This window comes from Lonchura striata, chromosome 6 (genome assembly GCF_050655825.1).
Source record: "Lonchura striata isolate lonStrDom1 chromosome 6, ASM5065582v1, whole genome shotgun sequence".
NCBI lineage: Eukaryota > Metazoa > Chordata > Aves > Passeriformes > Estrildidae > Lonchura > Lonchura striata.
In genome coordinates this window covers 32,041,868-32,058,737 of record NC_140708.1, presented here as the reverse complement: position 1 = coordinate 32,058,737, position 16,870 = coordinate 32,041,868, and the positions used below count along the sequence as shown (strand labels likewise).

Genomic DNA, 16,870 nt, shown 5'->3' with positions numbered 1-16,870 from the left:
TGGTTATATCTAATTACATACAATTCCTAACTGTGATGAATCAGGAATTCTGGTTCACAAAAAAAAAAAAAAAAAAAAAAAAAAAAATTAAAAAAATCTGCCAGCCTCCTCTACTAGCAGCACAGTAAGAGGTGTTTCCAGAGACCTCTTTTACAAGTCTATAGCTGTTTCAAAGAGATACTTACAACTGGTTCTCTGATGTTGTTTCTTCCCAGCTCCTGTGTTAGAGAAAAAACACAGCTTAAGAGATGTGCACAGTAGGTGAATAAGTAATTGCATTTCAAATGCAACACTTGTTTTACTACTTTGCCTCTTGCTACTCTATCTCATTCAAACAGAAGCCTCTTCCTGAATCCAATACACATAACTCTGAAGAACTGTCTGCTGCAAGTGTGGAAAGGACACATTTGAATGTGTGGAGATTGATCAGAACTACTTAAGGAATTTGGAAGTCCAAAGTGGAGAGGTTTCCTTTAATTTGATGTATGCCACATCTCTTTACATGTATGCAAGATTAAGCCTACTTTTGGGATGTTTAAGCAGCCAGTAATTTGCACTTACAGTTCCAATTAGATTCAACTGCCAGTTTAGAAGCCTGATAACTCCTGTTACAACAGGATCACAAATTAAGCTAAGCAAGTCTTGGCTGTTCACAACACATGGGCACAACTTTAGTCAACTGTTTGAACTCTGCAACTCTGTTTAGCTAAAGATATCAAGTTTCAAAATGACTGCTCATTAAGATGTCAGGTACAGGCATGACAACTGGGTAGCGCTCACATTAAAGTGTCACTGCTGCCACAGAAGATCAAGATGTTTAGCTGGCAAAGTATTACAGATGCCTTTAGCCACCTACCTCAACCTCCTGCAGTGACAGAATTTCAATTCCCACTTTAGCTCCTCTGTCCTTGAGCTCTTTATCAAAGAGATCCATGAGAACAACAATCTTCAGACATGGGGTCTTTTTGTCCTCACAGTTCTTAAGCAAGACCTCTGCCTTTGCAGGTGTGTCACAGATCACCACGCTTATGTCAGCTACAGAAAAGAAATTATGAGAAGTCTGTTTAGAAGACATGAGGCCAGTGACAGCTCAGCAGCACATACTTTTAGAACATAACCTTGGTTTGGTACCATTTGCATTTGTTCATATGGATTCAGTGGCTAGCTTACTGTTCTGAGAAGGTTTCTCCTACCATACTCAACTGATTGGGCAAACCTGATATTCTGACAATATAAAGTGAGACCAAATGCTGAGGAGCTGAAGAGAAATATCTTCACTCATAGTCAAGATGGGCATTGAAAATTTTGGTATTGCCATGATATTGTTTATGTTTAGCCATCTTCCTTTAATCAAAAGAAATTAAGACCAAATTGAAAGAGGTAGCTAAAATTCATGAGTTAATACTTCAGCTTCCCTGTAGATGCAGTTACAAAAGTTTTTTCCTTTAAGTCAACAGAGAAATTAGATTTGCCTGAGCCTGCCAGTTCCCTGTTAGACTGGTAAATTACAGCTGTGTAATCCCAAGTCAACACCTGTTTCCAAGATTCACCACCATAACTGTTGAAGTGGTTTTACTTGGCAAATCCTGTTTTTGGATGGATCCCAGATCACTGTAACAACAGTGATTTATTCCCCCCATATCTCTCCTAAGACTGGGGGAAGAAAGTCTGAAGATTTATTTAACTCCTTGCCAGTTTATTCCATGGTGGCTTGCTAGATGTTGTTTCTGTAGAACATGCAATAACCAGATAGATGAAACAGATTTAGATATGTCTTTACCCTTTCCTCCTCCATTCTTTTCATGCTACAACTTTAAATCAGACAGATATACACATCTAGTCTTAATTTACATGCAAGTCTGTCTGCATTGTCTGATTGTTTGGCAGTGTGGGAGTTCAAGATTGCAAAATCTCAAACAGCAAGTAGTTGAGCACTCTGATTGCAGAATGATCCACAGGATCTAGCAGATCCTTCAGTGGTCTTGCAATCAAGACACTAGGAAATATAGGAAGCCCACTGGATTCTTGCAGGCATTGAACCATGTGCCCTGCAAAGCAGCTTTGCTATGAAATTAAGTGTCTATAAGAGCAGTGAGGTTAAAGTTACTCTGATTTTTGCAAATTCCCTTGAACTTAGCCCTCCCAAAACCAAGTTTCCTAGAAAAATCCTTACGAAAGAGTGAAAGTCAATATTTACCTTTGTTAACAATATATACAATGGCCTCTGGTCCCAGAGTGTCATAGAGTGGAACAGCAACCATTGAGTAGGTATAGCAGGCATACTCTGAAATGATCCACTGAAAAGAAAAAACCAGCACAACTAAGGAAAACTAGGAATTCTCAAGACAGGATTGCCTACAACTATACAGCTTGACAAGCCCACACACATGGCAGTGAGGGGCTATGGAAGGACCACCCCCATGAGAATAAGAGTTGTGAGAGGTCACTGTATTACGTGCTTGGAATCGTATGTGCTCAGCCAGTAAAAAGGGAATTGGGAAGGAAAAAGTTGTGATTGTTCCTGATGTGGCATGAAGCTATTTAAATACAGACTATCCTCTCAGAATAGTGTAGGAAAGAATACACAATTTGTTGCTTACCTCTGGCCTATTCTGAGCAAAAATGCCAATAAACTGATCTGGTGATGGTTGGCATCCTTTTTGCAGAAGCCCTGATCCCAGGTATTTAGTTCTGTCTGAAACCTGCAAGATAGTTATTCCCCCACTTTAGTGTTGCAAGGCAGTATCCCAAATTAATTAATTTGTCATTTACAATACTCACCTGTTTATATGTCAGCCACTGATAAGGTTGCTTTGGTTTCCTGTAGCCTAGACAGTCACTATTTCCTAATGAAAGAGTTCAGAAAACCAATTTCAAAGCTCAGTACTGAAGTTGCATAACACTACAATAGAAACACTTGAAATAGGGAAAGTTTTCTGTCAGGCATTCAGGTAACTGCATGGAGAGCAGGTCAGTGTCCATAGTTAAACATTTGCCCAAACCAAGGTTGTAAGACTGCTAGCTTTATCCTTACAAGCAATACTTCTAAGATCTGGTGATATTTGTTCTATTGCACAACCCATGTGAGGTTGAAATACCTTGCAAACCATCACACATTTCCAGGCATAGTACTCGTGAAGTGATGTGCACAAATTCGTATCTATTAAAAAACAGGCAGTAATTTCACTGGAAAACTCATATAATAAGACAAAGGAGAGGTGTTTCCCCCCCAGTTCCTCTGATGCTTTGTATCTGCTAGCTCTTTACTGAACTCTACCATCTTCAGCTTCCAGTATTTGTTTCTGCTTAGTCTCCCAAATAAGACTAGCACCAAATTGGGACAGGGAGAATTATGGTCACTTATCTCTCCACCCCACAGAAGGTTAGAAGAACTTTTGCTAGCCTGCATTATTACCACAGTCAAGAAACAAGGAAAAGGATCTTGGAAATTTTTTTTTTTATTTGTGATAGACAAGTTCTAACTACCAGATGCAAAGCTTACCAGAAATACTCACTCCTCTCTGGAAAACTTCATACAGGGTTTTAGCATCTTCAAAGTAATAAGAAAGCAGGTTATTATCTGTCAAGAGTGCAGCTCTTCTGGCTCCTCCCTAGGAACAGAGCATGGTTATGAAACAGTGCAGACCAGATGAAATATCATTTGTTCCTCAGCCATTCTCTCATCAATCCCATTTAAAGCATTTCAATAGCATTGCATTGTTAGAGAAGTCTTTTCTCTTCCTGATTTTCATCTACTCAGTCACATGCAGAGGAATTTTCTAGATGACCGTAATATTGAGTTACAGGTTATTGAAAGGCCTTGACTGAGTGCTACCACTAGCCACATGAAGTCTAGCACCAGTTTCAAAGCTGATGCAGTGCATTGAAAATACAAGAAAAAGTCAGTGACAGCCCAAGCCATTTGGTAAAAATGTCTTAAGACTTCCTGTCTCCCCACCATGCTCTTGAGTTGTACACCTGGGAGAGAAGGCTGTGCACATCAGACAGGAGAGCTTCCACTGACACCCAGAGTCAGATTAAGCTCCAAAACAGACCATACCCGCAAGCAGAGAAAGCATTACCTCAATTCCTATTGACTGCTTGTTCAAGTCAACAGGAGGTAAAAGGGGTTTTGGCCTGCTTATCACCCACAGGAAGATGACAGCTCCAAATGCAATGAGACTGATCAATGCTGGTGTTGGGAGCGGTGAAAACAGCACTTGAAGTATCCAGATCATTGTACTGGATCAGTGGAGCCAGAGTTGAACCTGAAACAAATAGGAGGTTTAGTAGACTTTAGTTAGAAGCTCTAATTACCTAGGAACCATGGTTACTTAAGTAGCTTGTTAAACAATACTGCAAATCATTTCAGCAGTTTGCCCCCGGAGAGTCCTGGTACAATAGTGAAGCACACTTATGCAATGTTTTAAGCTTCTTAAGAGATCTTAAGTCACCTGTCCCCATAAATCTTAATCTATGCTGCATACACCTCCACAGAAAGCTGAAGCCTGATGAAGTCAGACAAGGAACAGATTCTTTCCATCCTTAAGTAAAAAAATCTGCCTGAAGAAAACCAGTATATAGTTTCCCAAATCTATCTCCCCAGGCATAACTAAAAAATGCCAATGGTTCAATGATGTGAATTGTGGAAGTAATAAAATTCCTCAGTATTGTAAATCTTCCATAGGAAATGGTTTTGCTGAAATAGGAATGGTATTGATAAATTACGTGTTTGATACACCTACATATATGTCTGCAGGACAAATAGTATATTCATTGTCAGCTGCTTTTACTGGTTGTGCCAGACAAATATTTCAGAGAGTGACAGTGTGGTCAGCCAAAAAACCAGCACAAATCAAAACTGTGAAAGTTATTCTCCACTAGGAAGTAATGACCTGGAAGTTAATTTGTGCAATGGAATTCTAACTGGGACATACAGAAACAACTCTGCTGCTTGCATTCCCTAGAGTATCTTCTGTCAAAGACAGGGAAGCAAAATCTGAGAATGCAGACTTTCTAGTAAGACATAGAGACCTGAGCTTTCTTCCTTAGAAACAAGCACTTTTATCTCCAAAATGTTCTGATGTGTTTTAAGATTGAATTGCCAAGAGGAAGGATTGCTTTTTGTCTGAATCAGCTCAGATCTCAGCAACTTGTATTTGCTAGTGTCTAAATATCTATGCAGGACACACCACCTCACACTTTGCAAGATGAATAACAACACTCTTTCAAACTCCTTCATAAAGAATCAAAGGAACCCCATTAGTAGATAATAAGTCAGCTATCAACTAAATGCCTGTACAAGAAGAATACCAGGAGTCCTGATGCAATGAGTTCCAGATACCCTTTAACTCTAATTCTAATGAAGTTGGTTTTTTACAAACTGATAGTAAGTTCAGACAGGAGTCAGCATTCTGAAGTCAGAATTTGGGTCTCTGAGCCCGGACTGATCATTTAGATTGCTTGTATCTGTTTTACAGTTTTGTAGTTTCCAGTGGCAGTGTTAATCAGCAATTCTGGTGTGTTCTCTGGTAAAAAGGCATGCTTTGCCTGCTCAGCATCTGGATTAGAAAGGGTACCTCAGAGGCTTTTCAGCTAGTCCAAGCTGCCAGATGCACATCACCTGCACATCTGAGAAATACCAACTCCCTAGTCCTCTTTTCTACTCTAAACCTTAATTGCCACGTGCCCTTCAAACTCCTGACCTTGGCTTCATGTACTGAGAGTCCAAAAAGATTGTGCTACAGCCAGAAAGGCAGGAATTGCCCTTGGGGCCCTCTACTGATGGGCAATTCCAGTCACTAGACATATTGATCCTATGGGACCACAAATCTGTTTGTAATACAGCATATCACCCATCTCCCTTTGGGCCTTTATCACTTGAACCTGGATTAAAAAACAAAATAAAACAAAAAAAAAAACAAAAACAAAACAAAAAAACCCCAAAAAAACCCCCCAAAACAAAACAAAAAAACCCCAAACAAACAAAAAAAACCCCCACAAAACCCAGCAGAACCTAAATCCTAAACCTAAATGATCAAGTTTACACTCAGGACAAAGCTGCTTAGCATTTCAGGTTTAGCACTGCTTGGTTTGGAAAACTGAAGATTATTAATAAAATTAATTTGGTAATCAGCTGCTCTTGACACAATACATATACATTAATGGAGCAGTTAGCAAGCAGCTTTCTGCAGAGATTAAACTTCATATGATCTGTGGTTTCTATTTCCTCTTTCATTAACATGAGCAAGGCACTTTTTTATAGCATGAGCACTGAGGCAGCTAGATAGAGGCATCTCCATTCTCCATCATGAAAGGTGGAATATACAAACTTTATTCCTTTAGCTTGGAGCCCATTACTAAATCCAAGTGACAGAGCAAATCACATTGGCACCATTTATATGTTGGAAGCTTTCTAGGTTGACACATCTATTCTCACATCTTTTTAGAGGGATGCCAGAATATTCATGTTAAAACATGGATTATTAGCAATCAGTTTGGACACTTTTCCAGTCTTTTCCCATGCCCAGATGGCCAAAAGGAGTTTTCATTCAGTGCATTTCACATGACTCTTTCCTGGTCATAAAATTTTTCAATCATCAGTGAGAGAATAGAACTACATGGAGGTAACCAGAGAGACCACAGGCCTGTACATATGCACCAGTATTATTGGCTGAAATGTGCACTCATCTGCTTATTTTAATAGTACTTTTAAGATGATTTCTCAGAAACCATGAACGATTGGTTGTTTTTAGAGTATCATGCTAGAGGTAAGAAACAAAACAATCTTATTTATGGCACCAAGTCCTCTTCTTTAACTTATTTTTATGGCTTACCATTAACACTGTCCAACTAGGTCAGACACGTCAGAGCAGTTGTCACAAATAGCTACTGTCTGTTACATGGATTATTTGACAGAAACTACTGAAGACACTTGTTTGACCTTTTTGTGATAAGGATCAGAGAACCCAGTAACCCCAAATGCTCCATGCAGCAGTAAACAAGTCACTGAAAATTTTTCCATCAGGCTATTTTCCTGGTCCCACTGGCTCACATGCAAAGTAGTTGTACGAGGACATCTAGGGGGAGTGAACATCAAGACCTGAAGAATATGATTTTTTTTTGCTGGGAGCAAAGAACTCAAAGTCCAGAGAGAACACGTAATCAAGAAATGATCATTTAACACAGCAAAACTTTTGCCTCCAGGTTCTGAATAGATTTCATAAGTCTTTTGCATATAAAGAAAGAAAAAAAGAAAGAAAAGAAGGTCAGGCAGTAGTCTAATCCCATTGTAGCCCACCCAGCATACCTATAGGTAATCAAAGATAAGTTTCAGTTATATTTGAATGAATTTTTAATTTAAAGCAAGACCTGTTGACAAGTTTCTCTAGAGTCTGGGAAGTATTAAATGCTCATTAACTTCTAGGGTTTGGTGGGTGTTTTCAGTAACTTTTAGTGTTCATTAGCCCACTTACAGCCTGACTGAGACTACATATGCAGGACTTTACATATATACCCTTTAAATATAGAGAGGTTAGTGTTGCATTAAAAAAAGAACAGATGCACAAAACCACAGATCTAGGTAATAAAAAATAAAGTGTTTTTCTTTTTTTTCGTATCTGAAAAATTATTTTCAACTTCCTTACTTTATTAATAGAATAGTGACAGTGTTTCCTTTTACTTTCCAACAGTGTTTCCACAAATGGGCTTTGGTCTCCTCCATCAAAGCACATAGGGTGTGTTATTCAAGCTGGGCCAAGAGACTGTCAGCAAATTTGTCTCAATTCCCAGAATTAGGACAGTTGTTTCCTATGCCTAGAGCTTTTACTATAACAATTTGTAAATCCAAGTAGCTGTTAATTTATCACCTCTGGTATCATCCAAATGCCACTTAATCCTGCTGCCATCAAAGCAGAAAGGCCAGAGAGAGGACAGGAATCTGTACTCAATAGACCTTCCTGTCCATGGCAAGAGAGCAGCTGCAGCCTAAATCTGTGCTATGGAACAGCCACAACCAGACTTCAACCCACAAATCCAAGAGTCCTGTGCATACATAACACCTGATCTATATCAATTTAGTGAAAACTCAGTGCAGAACAAGAAAAAAACAGCATTTTGGACAGACACCCACTTCCACTGCAAGGTAAGTCTGAGTATCAGTTGCCTCTCTAAACATCAGAGGGGTCAGAGGTGGAGTGTCTGAAACCCCTGAGGGCTCAGCTCCCAGGGATACAAAATGCACAGGATGTCTCAAACCACCTGTTGAACTTCTTGTGCAATAAGATGCTGGACAGTTGAAAGTGTACTTAGGTTGTCTGCCCTGATCAATGGTCAGGGATAAGATGCACTAAGCTCCAGAGTCAAAGGCTTAATTTTTATCAGAAGAGATTACAGTGATACCATTTACAGCCTTGAGTTCAGGAGTACACATTCTCATTTCTACTGTACCTCCCCCTTTACAGCTATTCCTTCATTACCTAGAATAAATTAAAGTTATTCTCTATGCTGTCCATGTGAGATTCTCTCCACTGGAAAGTGGTAGATCTTTGTACTTTTGCGTACATAAATATGAAGAAAAATCAGTGTCATCTCCATTACAAGAGTTCATTATAGTCAACAAAGCAGCCTCTGCTACTTGCACAATTTTGGAAGCAACAGTCTGCACTGCCTGGGAGAATGTCTTCTGCAGTTACGTACTTTGCATCAAATTTGCTTAAGCTTTTGGCATGATCATGACAACTTTTTTCTCAGCATTAGTAAGGTAACAATGGCAGTTTACAAGCAGGAAAAGTGGAGTACAGCCACCTACACTGATTAGTTACTTAACCATCAGTAACTCACTCTTTCCATCTGCTTACGCAGTGCAGCTCTTGCCTGGTGTCCTCCTGCAGATGTGAGCCACTGCCAGTTCTCACTCCTTGGAAACTTTGCTTTACATATTCCTCCTTGATGCAGCTGAAGTCTTGTGTTCCACAGGGTTTAGGAACATCTAACTTTGAGCATCCAGAGAGATGAAGCACAAAAGCTCAGCAGTGATTTCTGAGCAGAGCCACAGAAAAAACAAAGCAAAATGCTCAGTAACCTGCATTAAATCCAGGATATGCTTCAGCAAGGCTTTGCTTTTAGAGTACCTCTTCAGAGAGTCAGAGCCAAACAGTTCAAGCACCTTTTGATCTTAGCTGAGAAACTCTCTGCTAGAGGGTGGGAAAGGACAAAGCCTCAGTAACTTTCAGGAAGCACAGTGCTGTGGTTTCTGAGCCTTGTTGATGAAAGAAATTGAATTCAAGCTTTCAGTATGCTTAAATAGAAAGGTCATTTTTTTTTTTAATAAGGAATTTTACTGTCCTGGATATTACTGTCTCTCCATCAGGAGGGCAACAACATCATGACACTACTTAGTACTGAAAGTTATTTTCTCAGATAAATTGAAAATCCAAGCTTTCATATAGTCTTTATATCAGATTTTCTCCTTGAAACTATCTACTCAAACATGCACAACTGGCCCTTTTAAGTTTTTAAGAATTTAAAATACAGTCAATATAGCAGGTTATGTTACTGTTTATCCTATTGGATAATACAGGTTCACTTCTTGCAAAAATGCAAGAAGTGCATTCGTGTATCAAAACTATATTAATAGGAAGTTGTCTCTAGTGATAGGGCATGGTATTAAGAGCAAGGACTAGAGCTTGACTTGAAAATTCACATAGAACTCCTAAGAAAATTAGAATGTTATCACTAGGCACCTTAGCCACACAGAGAGAAGGCAGCACTTAAAGTTTCTGGATATTAATGTCCATTAATTCATATTATCACAGCACTTTAATTATGAAGAGCAAAGAACAAACACATATCTGAACTTATCTCAGCCCAAGGTCCACATTTAACTGATAGCACACAGCCAGAGATTTCCTAGGAGGCTCCTGAAAAACTCATTATCTTGAACCCTGCATCTAATCACTGCACTTGCACATTGGATTTAGTAAAGCCCATGTGAGTAACAGCAAGCAAACCCATGAGCAATAAAACAAATACAGTAAAACTTCATTACTTAAACAGAAAATATGCCAGAGCATGTATTGAGATGAGAATTAGTGACTAAAGGCACCTCCCGTTTTGAATATAGGATAGGAAACCAACCTCTTCTCCTTAAGTAAAAGGAAGTCTTAGTAGTACAGTACAAAACCAACACCACTTAGGTAACACTCATGCCAAAATCTACAGCCAGTTTTGTGTCCCCAATTTAAATAAATCAGCAAGCAGAAAAGTACACTGGGAGGGGAGTTTAAAGGGGAGGAACTTGCATAGGGGGATCTGGAGTGATTAAAAAAAATAACCAACAAAAGCAAACAAAAAAAACAAACAAAACAAAAAAAAAATCCCCCCAAAAAAACCCCCAACAATCCACCCACACAAGAGGAAGTCATTCTGCTTTTTTTTTTTTTTGTTAATGAAAACAGCTTAAAGTAGATCTAAATGAAAAGTAAACCAAAACATTTTGAAATTATATTTATAGTTTATTCTTGCTAAGCTCTTTGCTATTATCTTTTCTATGTATAAAGCTGTATTCTCAACAATAGAAATTTTCTCACTATAGCTGCATATATGTTAAGATGAGCAGAGCTTTGTAGCCTGTAACACCAACAAAAAAGACTACAGCATCTCTCATATACTGCTGCAATGGACTTGCTGGTGGGCTGGATTTCTGCTGATGGGTTTGTTTTATTTGGTTTTGGTGTTAGGTTTCTTGTTACTGTTGTTGAGTTTTTTCCATTTTTTTTTCCCAAAAGCTACCTAGTTCCTTCTGTTCTGTTATAAACATAACACATAGGTGCAATTACTTGTGCCAGGTGACAGTGAATCAGGTTTCAAGCTTCAGTTTTGTTTTCTGCTATGACAGAGATTTTTATTTTTATGATTTCTGTTTCATTTATTTGTTTAAAAGTTTATAGCTAATGCAGCTTCCCTTTTTCCCTTCAATGCTTGTCTAATATAACTGGAATTTTGCAGTAGGTTTGGAGGGATGGGAAGACAGTAACTTCACCTATCTCTTTTCTTAATTGCCTTAACTTCAGATTTTAGAATTGTTTCTCTATTTAGGAGTTTCCCCATCTGACAGTTTTCCTATGCTGCATAATTTCAGAATAATCTGCTTAGCTAGACAAACTACAAAGCTGAGATGGAAAAAATAATTGCATCCAAAACACAACCTGTACTGGACCTTGGCTTGCTAAAACACGTAGCCCCTACTACTAATTGCAATTCTATTTTTATTGCTGCTATAATCTTTACACTATTTAGGTAGAGCTAATTTACATGTAGTTGTGGCATTATTTAGCCAAGTCGGTATCTTTCAGGGAAACTGAGGGTTGATTCACTGATTTTCCTGTAAGCTGAGCATAAAAAAGAAATAGCTTTTTCTTCATGAAACTCCTCTGCCTTTGGCTTTTCCTTGCCAGACTTCTTCCTGTGGCACTGCAGAGAAGCTGTGAGCTCCAGCTGCAATAGTGCCTGTCAGGGGGCATTTGTGCTCATAGAAAGGAGACAAGGCCAGGCTCCCAGCCCAGCCAGCTCCAGTGTCACCCACTCTTTGTGCCTCCCTTAGCACTTCCCACCTTCAGATATCTGGCCTCGGGCTGTTATTTTTCCAGGAGCAAGAGAAGAAGCAGTGAGTTTGTGCTGGCATTGCTCAGCTGTTGGATAGCAGGGCTGTGTGCCTCAGCTGAATTCACTTTGCTGTGCTGCAGGATGGGAGAACGTGCCCCCAGCATGGTCCTGCCTGGCCTGCCCAGAGCCCAGAATGAGATGTGGAGCTCCACGAGCTGGCAAGGATACACTCTATTGCCTATTTGGCTCAGTGGGTGTCACAGCTCCAACATAAATTGGGTTAAAGGATGCACACAGGAAAGCTTCTCCTTAATGATCATTTCTATTCAATGCTCATAAATTAGAATACAGATGACACTCTTCCCCTGTTACACATAACAAGTGACATGCAAATATTGAGGCTTTTAATTTTTCATTAATTATTTGAATAAACTCCAGATTCTTGAAAGGCGCAGATTTTTTTTGCTAGTAATTTTCTGTCAAAAACAAAGCAGAGTTATGAATCTCAGCCATGGCTTCTCTTTGTGCATGTATATAAAATTTACACCTGCACCCATCATGTGCTCATCTTAAGTGACTTAAGATGAGCAGTTGGTAGCTTATGCATATGGGGAGTTCAGGTCGTTTCCTTTCTGTTGTCACTCTCAAAAAAGTTTTGCATAGAGGATGAATCAGATGAGCTTTTGTAACAAGCCTTATAGTCATAGCACAACATGAATTTTTGTTATCCACAGATGCCAAAATAACCTTTCTACACATAGCAAATAGTAGAGGGTGTAAATAAGTGAAAGGAAAGCATTGGCTTCATGTACCATTTTCTGTGTTGTCCCTTCAAAACTTGGATTTAAATTTTGTGAGTCTGTGGGAGGTGTGAGCTCACTTTATTTGAATGATTTGAAAATTCCAGTTTGTTTTTTTAATGCTATAAACATAATAGTTCTTTATTGCTCTGTTCTGCTTTCCAAGGGCCATGTCTGGCTTTGTAAAGCAGAATAACTGCACTGGAACAAGTGATTTCCTCAGGAAAGGAGGTATGGGTAGGAGATGGGCTTAAGACTTGGAAGAGCAGAATGCGTTTTTCCAGTTCTCTTGCTTGCAGCTTGATTTCAGGTTGATCTTTGTCTCCACCACCCTCTCTGTACACAAGCAAGAGCTTGGAGAAGGCTCCATCTCTATAGCTAGGACAATCAGTTGTACCAAGGCAATGGCAACACTCTGATGTGCCATACCCTGTGATATGGGCTTTTAAACCATTACAAAAGGCATTATAGCCAGCTTCTATGTTCCTAGTTAGGGGTTAAGCTAGATTCTATTGTATTAAATGTTGCCAATAATCTTGTGCATATACATGACCTAGCATATTGCAGCCTTTTAGTGCTTGTGATGCTGTGAAAACAAATATTCTTATATTTTTGGAACCTGGTCCAAACATTAGTCTGAGTGGAAGCCTGGCACTGTTGCTTTGTGCACTATATCTTTAAATAGGCATACCTAACAAATTGATAAGAAAATGGCTTCAGCCTGGACTGTAGATGAGTTTCTACTTCCAGCCAGTCTATAGCAACAGGGAGTGTTCAGGTGGCTGCTCTCATTCAAGCTGTGATTTCCCTGTATGCCACCCCTGAGCCCAGCCTTGCCTGTTTAATAACATACAGCTGTTGTCTTTAACAGCACATAGGATGATAAGAAGGGTGCATTATATCCCGGTATTGCAGCAAATTGAGGTTATTATCCCACTTGCAGTACTTCTCCACAGGAGCAGGAAGCCCAGTACTTGGGAAACACAGGCTCTGACTAGGAGGGATTTTCTTACCTTCTTTCAAGTGCTGGAGGAGGGTGGAGGGGGTGGTAGAGCTTGCTTCCTTTGCTGCTTTACAACTCCCAAGAGGTGTTCTAGGGTTGGTTCTTCCCCAGCTCCAGTGGTGCTTCCCCAGCTCCCGTGGCAGGACTAAGCCCCGAGTCATCAGAGTGTGGCTTTAATAAACAGGCGACACTGCACCCAGGTAACCTTTGAACCTGCCTTGCAACAGGTTCAAAGGTAAAAAAAAAATTATTCCTGATCAAATATAAAGAGCAATTTTGGCTGGTTAGAAATGTTAAACATACAAGTCTTGCACAACAGTGTTAGAAGAGAGCAGCTCATTGTGAAAACTCACCCCAGCCCTGTGAAAGGTGCAGCCCTGGGTTTTTCATAGGGCTCTCATTTGCTCCAGGTGTGCAGGGGCACCAAATAAGTCTTGCTTCACTGAGAAAAGGTGCCTCTTAGATTGCTTTGAGCAAGCAAAGAAATTTCAGTATTTTTCACCAGATGCTTTGTATAGAGTCCTGTCCTTAACATGTCCAGCCATTGAGGCACAGGTTTTCCTTGCAGCCCCAGGGGTCTGTGAAGTAGCCACTCCTTTGGGGCCAGGGCTCTCAGCACCATTGGGATGTACAGGGCTGGTAATCTCACCATGGTGCTCCTTCCCTTTTGACACTGTACAAAGGTTAGTGCACTTGCTCAGCTGCCAAGTAGACCAAGCCTGTTTTGTAAGAGATTTTTTTGTTTTATTTAAACAACTATGGTTTTGGTTTGGGTTTTTTGGTTTTTTTTGTTGTTTTTTTTTTTGCCTTCCTGTATCTCTGAAATGGGAATAAGAGTTCACCTGTACTTAATTCTGCTTGAGAAAGTTGTGAGGTGAGGCATGTAGGCTGGGCTAGCAGTTGGAGCTTCCTGACTTGGCTTCCAAAGGCTGTGGATATGATCTTTGGAAGATATTTTCTGCACATGATCCAAGAGATAGGGCTAAATAGCAGCTCTTTCAGCACTCACTTATTAGAGAGCATCCAAAGGAGGGTAACAAAGGTGGTGAAGGGCCTTGAGGGGAAGCCGTAGGAGGAGCTGCTGAGGGCACTTGGTTTGTTCAGCATGGAGGAGATGGGAGCAGCTTCCTCATCACTGGGAGAGGAGGGACAGGCAGCTCTTCTCTGTGGTGACCAGTGACAGGAACCAAGGGAATGGAAGCTGTGTTAGGAGAGGTTTAGTTTAGATATTAGAAAAAGGTTCTTCACCCAGAGGGTGTTTGGGCACTGGAGCAGGCTTCCCAGGGAAGTGGTCACAGCAGTTCTTGCAGAGTTCAAAGAGTGACAATGCTCTCAGGCACTTGGGGTGACCTTGGGAATGGTTCTGTGCAGGGTCAGGAGTTGGACTCGATGATCCTCGTGGATCACTTCTAACTCAGAATATTCTGTGATTCTGTGACTGGTAAAGATAATAAAGCTTTTGTTGATCTAGGTCTAGTTTGTCTGGTGCTGAAATTCGACTCCTGTATGGTATCTGAAGAGTAAATTAATAGTAACACTGTTAACCTAAGAACTTAAGTATTCTTAATTGGTGTGAGGGAACCTGCCTGTATCAATGGATATGAATAAAAGTGGAAGTACCTGTGCCAGCACAGCATCCTACACCTTCTGGCTGCAACCTCCTCTTAGATTTTAGAAAATGCCAGTTTAAGGAAGATGAAAGGACGGTTTTCCAAATTTGGTGCAAGAAGGTGACACCAATGTTTTAGTCTCTTGGCTTCTGTCTGTCGTGCATCTTGCATGTGGGGAACAAAGCAGTTGATTCAAGGTTTTTACAAGGTATGCAACAGATACTAATAATCAGTAGTTGGGCAGGTCCCTGTTCAGCCTGAGTGGATATTGCATCATCAGCTCAAAAGATCTGGAGTGACTGACACCATCTATGGTTTTGGCTCCTAGATAATGTTTTATAAACCAGTAGGGGTGGGGGAGGAAGGTGGGGAAGCATAGCAGAGTCACTTGAGAAGGGAACAAAGCCAATTACCTGAGCTGGCTGTATGTGTAAAGCTGTAACTGCGTTTCCTTCTTCACTCTTTCACTCTGGTACATAAAGCGCATGGCATTTTACCTCATTTGAACAGCAAATTAATCCAAGTTGTGGTGTTTTGTCACCTTTCACCTATACAGTTTATTCCTAATGAATTAAAACTATTCATTAGTTCACTGTTAAAAACTGTGAACTGAGCCACTTGGAACAGTGAGTGTGTCATCCTTGAGGCTGGCAGGGGAGGCTCTTGGTCAGATGTCCTGCTGAACTGCTAATAGTGGGTAACCTTTTTTCAGCTTGTTTTGAAAGCAGGCATGAGAAAACACATTCATAAGTCCTGGAAAACAATGGGCTATGGTCTGTAGTGCAGGCTTGTCTCTGTACATCATCTGTGCTCCCTGTGGTTTGCAAAACAGTGATGCTGTAGTTTGTGATTTCAATGACCAAAGCACACAACCAATGACATAAAATAACCTAGATCAGCTGTGCAAATATCACCTATGTCCCAGTTCTGAAAATGAGGAGCTGAAGGCAGACCGACAAACACCAGGTGTTTCTTTCATAAGATTGGAAAAAAAACTTCAGGTAATGAAAATAATATTTTTTCCCTCAAGACTTAATTATTAAGAAAATGGATGACAAGTGCCATGATGAATTCTCTGTAAGTTTGCAGGGGTTCCATGAATTTTAACAGGCTAGTTATTTTTTGAAGTCTGAGCAGGTTATGGCTCAATATTTATTCAAACTATTACTTTTTGACAGAAGTGTCTGCCTGCATGGGGTTTTCAAGATGGTGAGAATATGTTTTTTCCTTTGCTATTTGTTACAGGTGACAAAGATCAATAGTTTCCCTTCTTTGTTTAAATCCACTTTCTGTGATGATCTAAAGTATCACTGTTCAGATTATTACATCCTTCAAATGTAATCATTTGCCCCTTGTGTAATTCACTTGACTCTTGAATAATAAAGAAAGGGACCAAAAGGTAGCACAATAAATTAAAAAGAGTGTGTCTTCCAGCCTTCTTTGAGCTCCATTACTGAATGGAGGATTCAGAGGTATATTTTAGATACCTGCCAATAAACATACAACTGTAGGATACCTCTGAATGCTGCTTAAAAGTTATTCTTACTGAGGTTGTGCAAACAGTCTGAGCTGTGAAAGAGTGGAGCTAAAGGTCATTGCTACACAAAGCTGGAGTTTAATCACTTCTAGGTACCATATAAGAAGCCCTTTTTTTATTGGTCTTGTGAAATCTACTCAAATGCAATAGGCTGTTAAATGATAAACACAAAATAAACTCTAACCCTTCAGCTTACTTAGTTGCCCTGACATAGTAAAATTTGGTGCCTGGATATTATAAGTAATTTTTATTGTGTTAAAACATTTGTGTGAAAGGCACAGATGTGTCATTGAATTGTTTTAACAACTAAGGAAGT

General features: G+C 39.9%; 1 protein-coding gene across 3 annotated transcripts in view; it reads right to left on the bottom strand.

The window, feature by feature from the left end:
• The window catches only part of ACSL5 (acyl-CoA synthetase long chain family member 5), a 31,480-nt gene that overhangs the window by 8,322 nt on the left and 6,288 nt on the right, over positions 1 to 16,870 (bottom strand). The window contains exons 1-9 of one of the 3 annotated variants that reach the window (XM_021525996.3): positions 13,418 to 13,620; positions 8,842 to 9,039; positions 4,083 to 4,268; positions 3,503 to 3,611; positions 2,782 to 2,846; positions 2,601 to 2,702; positions 2,198 to 2,297; positions 857 to 1,035; positions 186 to 218 (exon numbers count right to left, since the gene is read on the bottom strand). In XM_021525996.3, coding sequence (XP_021381671.1) covers positions 186 to 218; positions 857 to 1,035; positions 2,198 to 2,297; positions 2,601 to 2,702; positions 2,782 to 2,846; positions 3,503 to 3,611; positions 4,083 to 4,238 — 744 coding nt within the window. In that variant the 5' untranslated portion in view covers positions 4,239 to 4,268; positions 8,842 to 9,039; positions 13,418 to 13,620. Of the gene's footprint in view, positions 1 to 185; positions 219 to 856; positions 1,036 to 2,197; positions 2,298 to 2,600; positions 2,703 to 2,781; positions 2,847 to 3,502; positions 3,612 to 4,082; positions 4,269 to 8,841; positions 9,040 to 13,417; positions 13,625 to 16,870 lie in introns of those variants that run through there. The other 2 variants (XM_085583696.1, XM_085583695.1) reach the window with 2 other exon arrangements.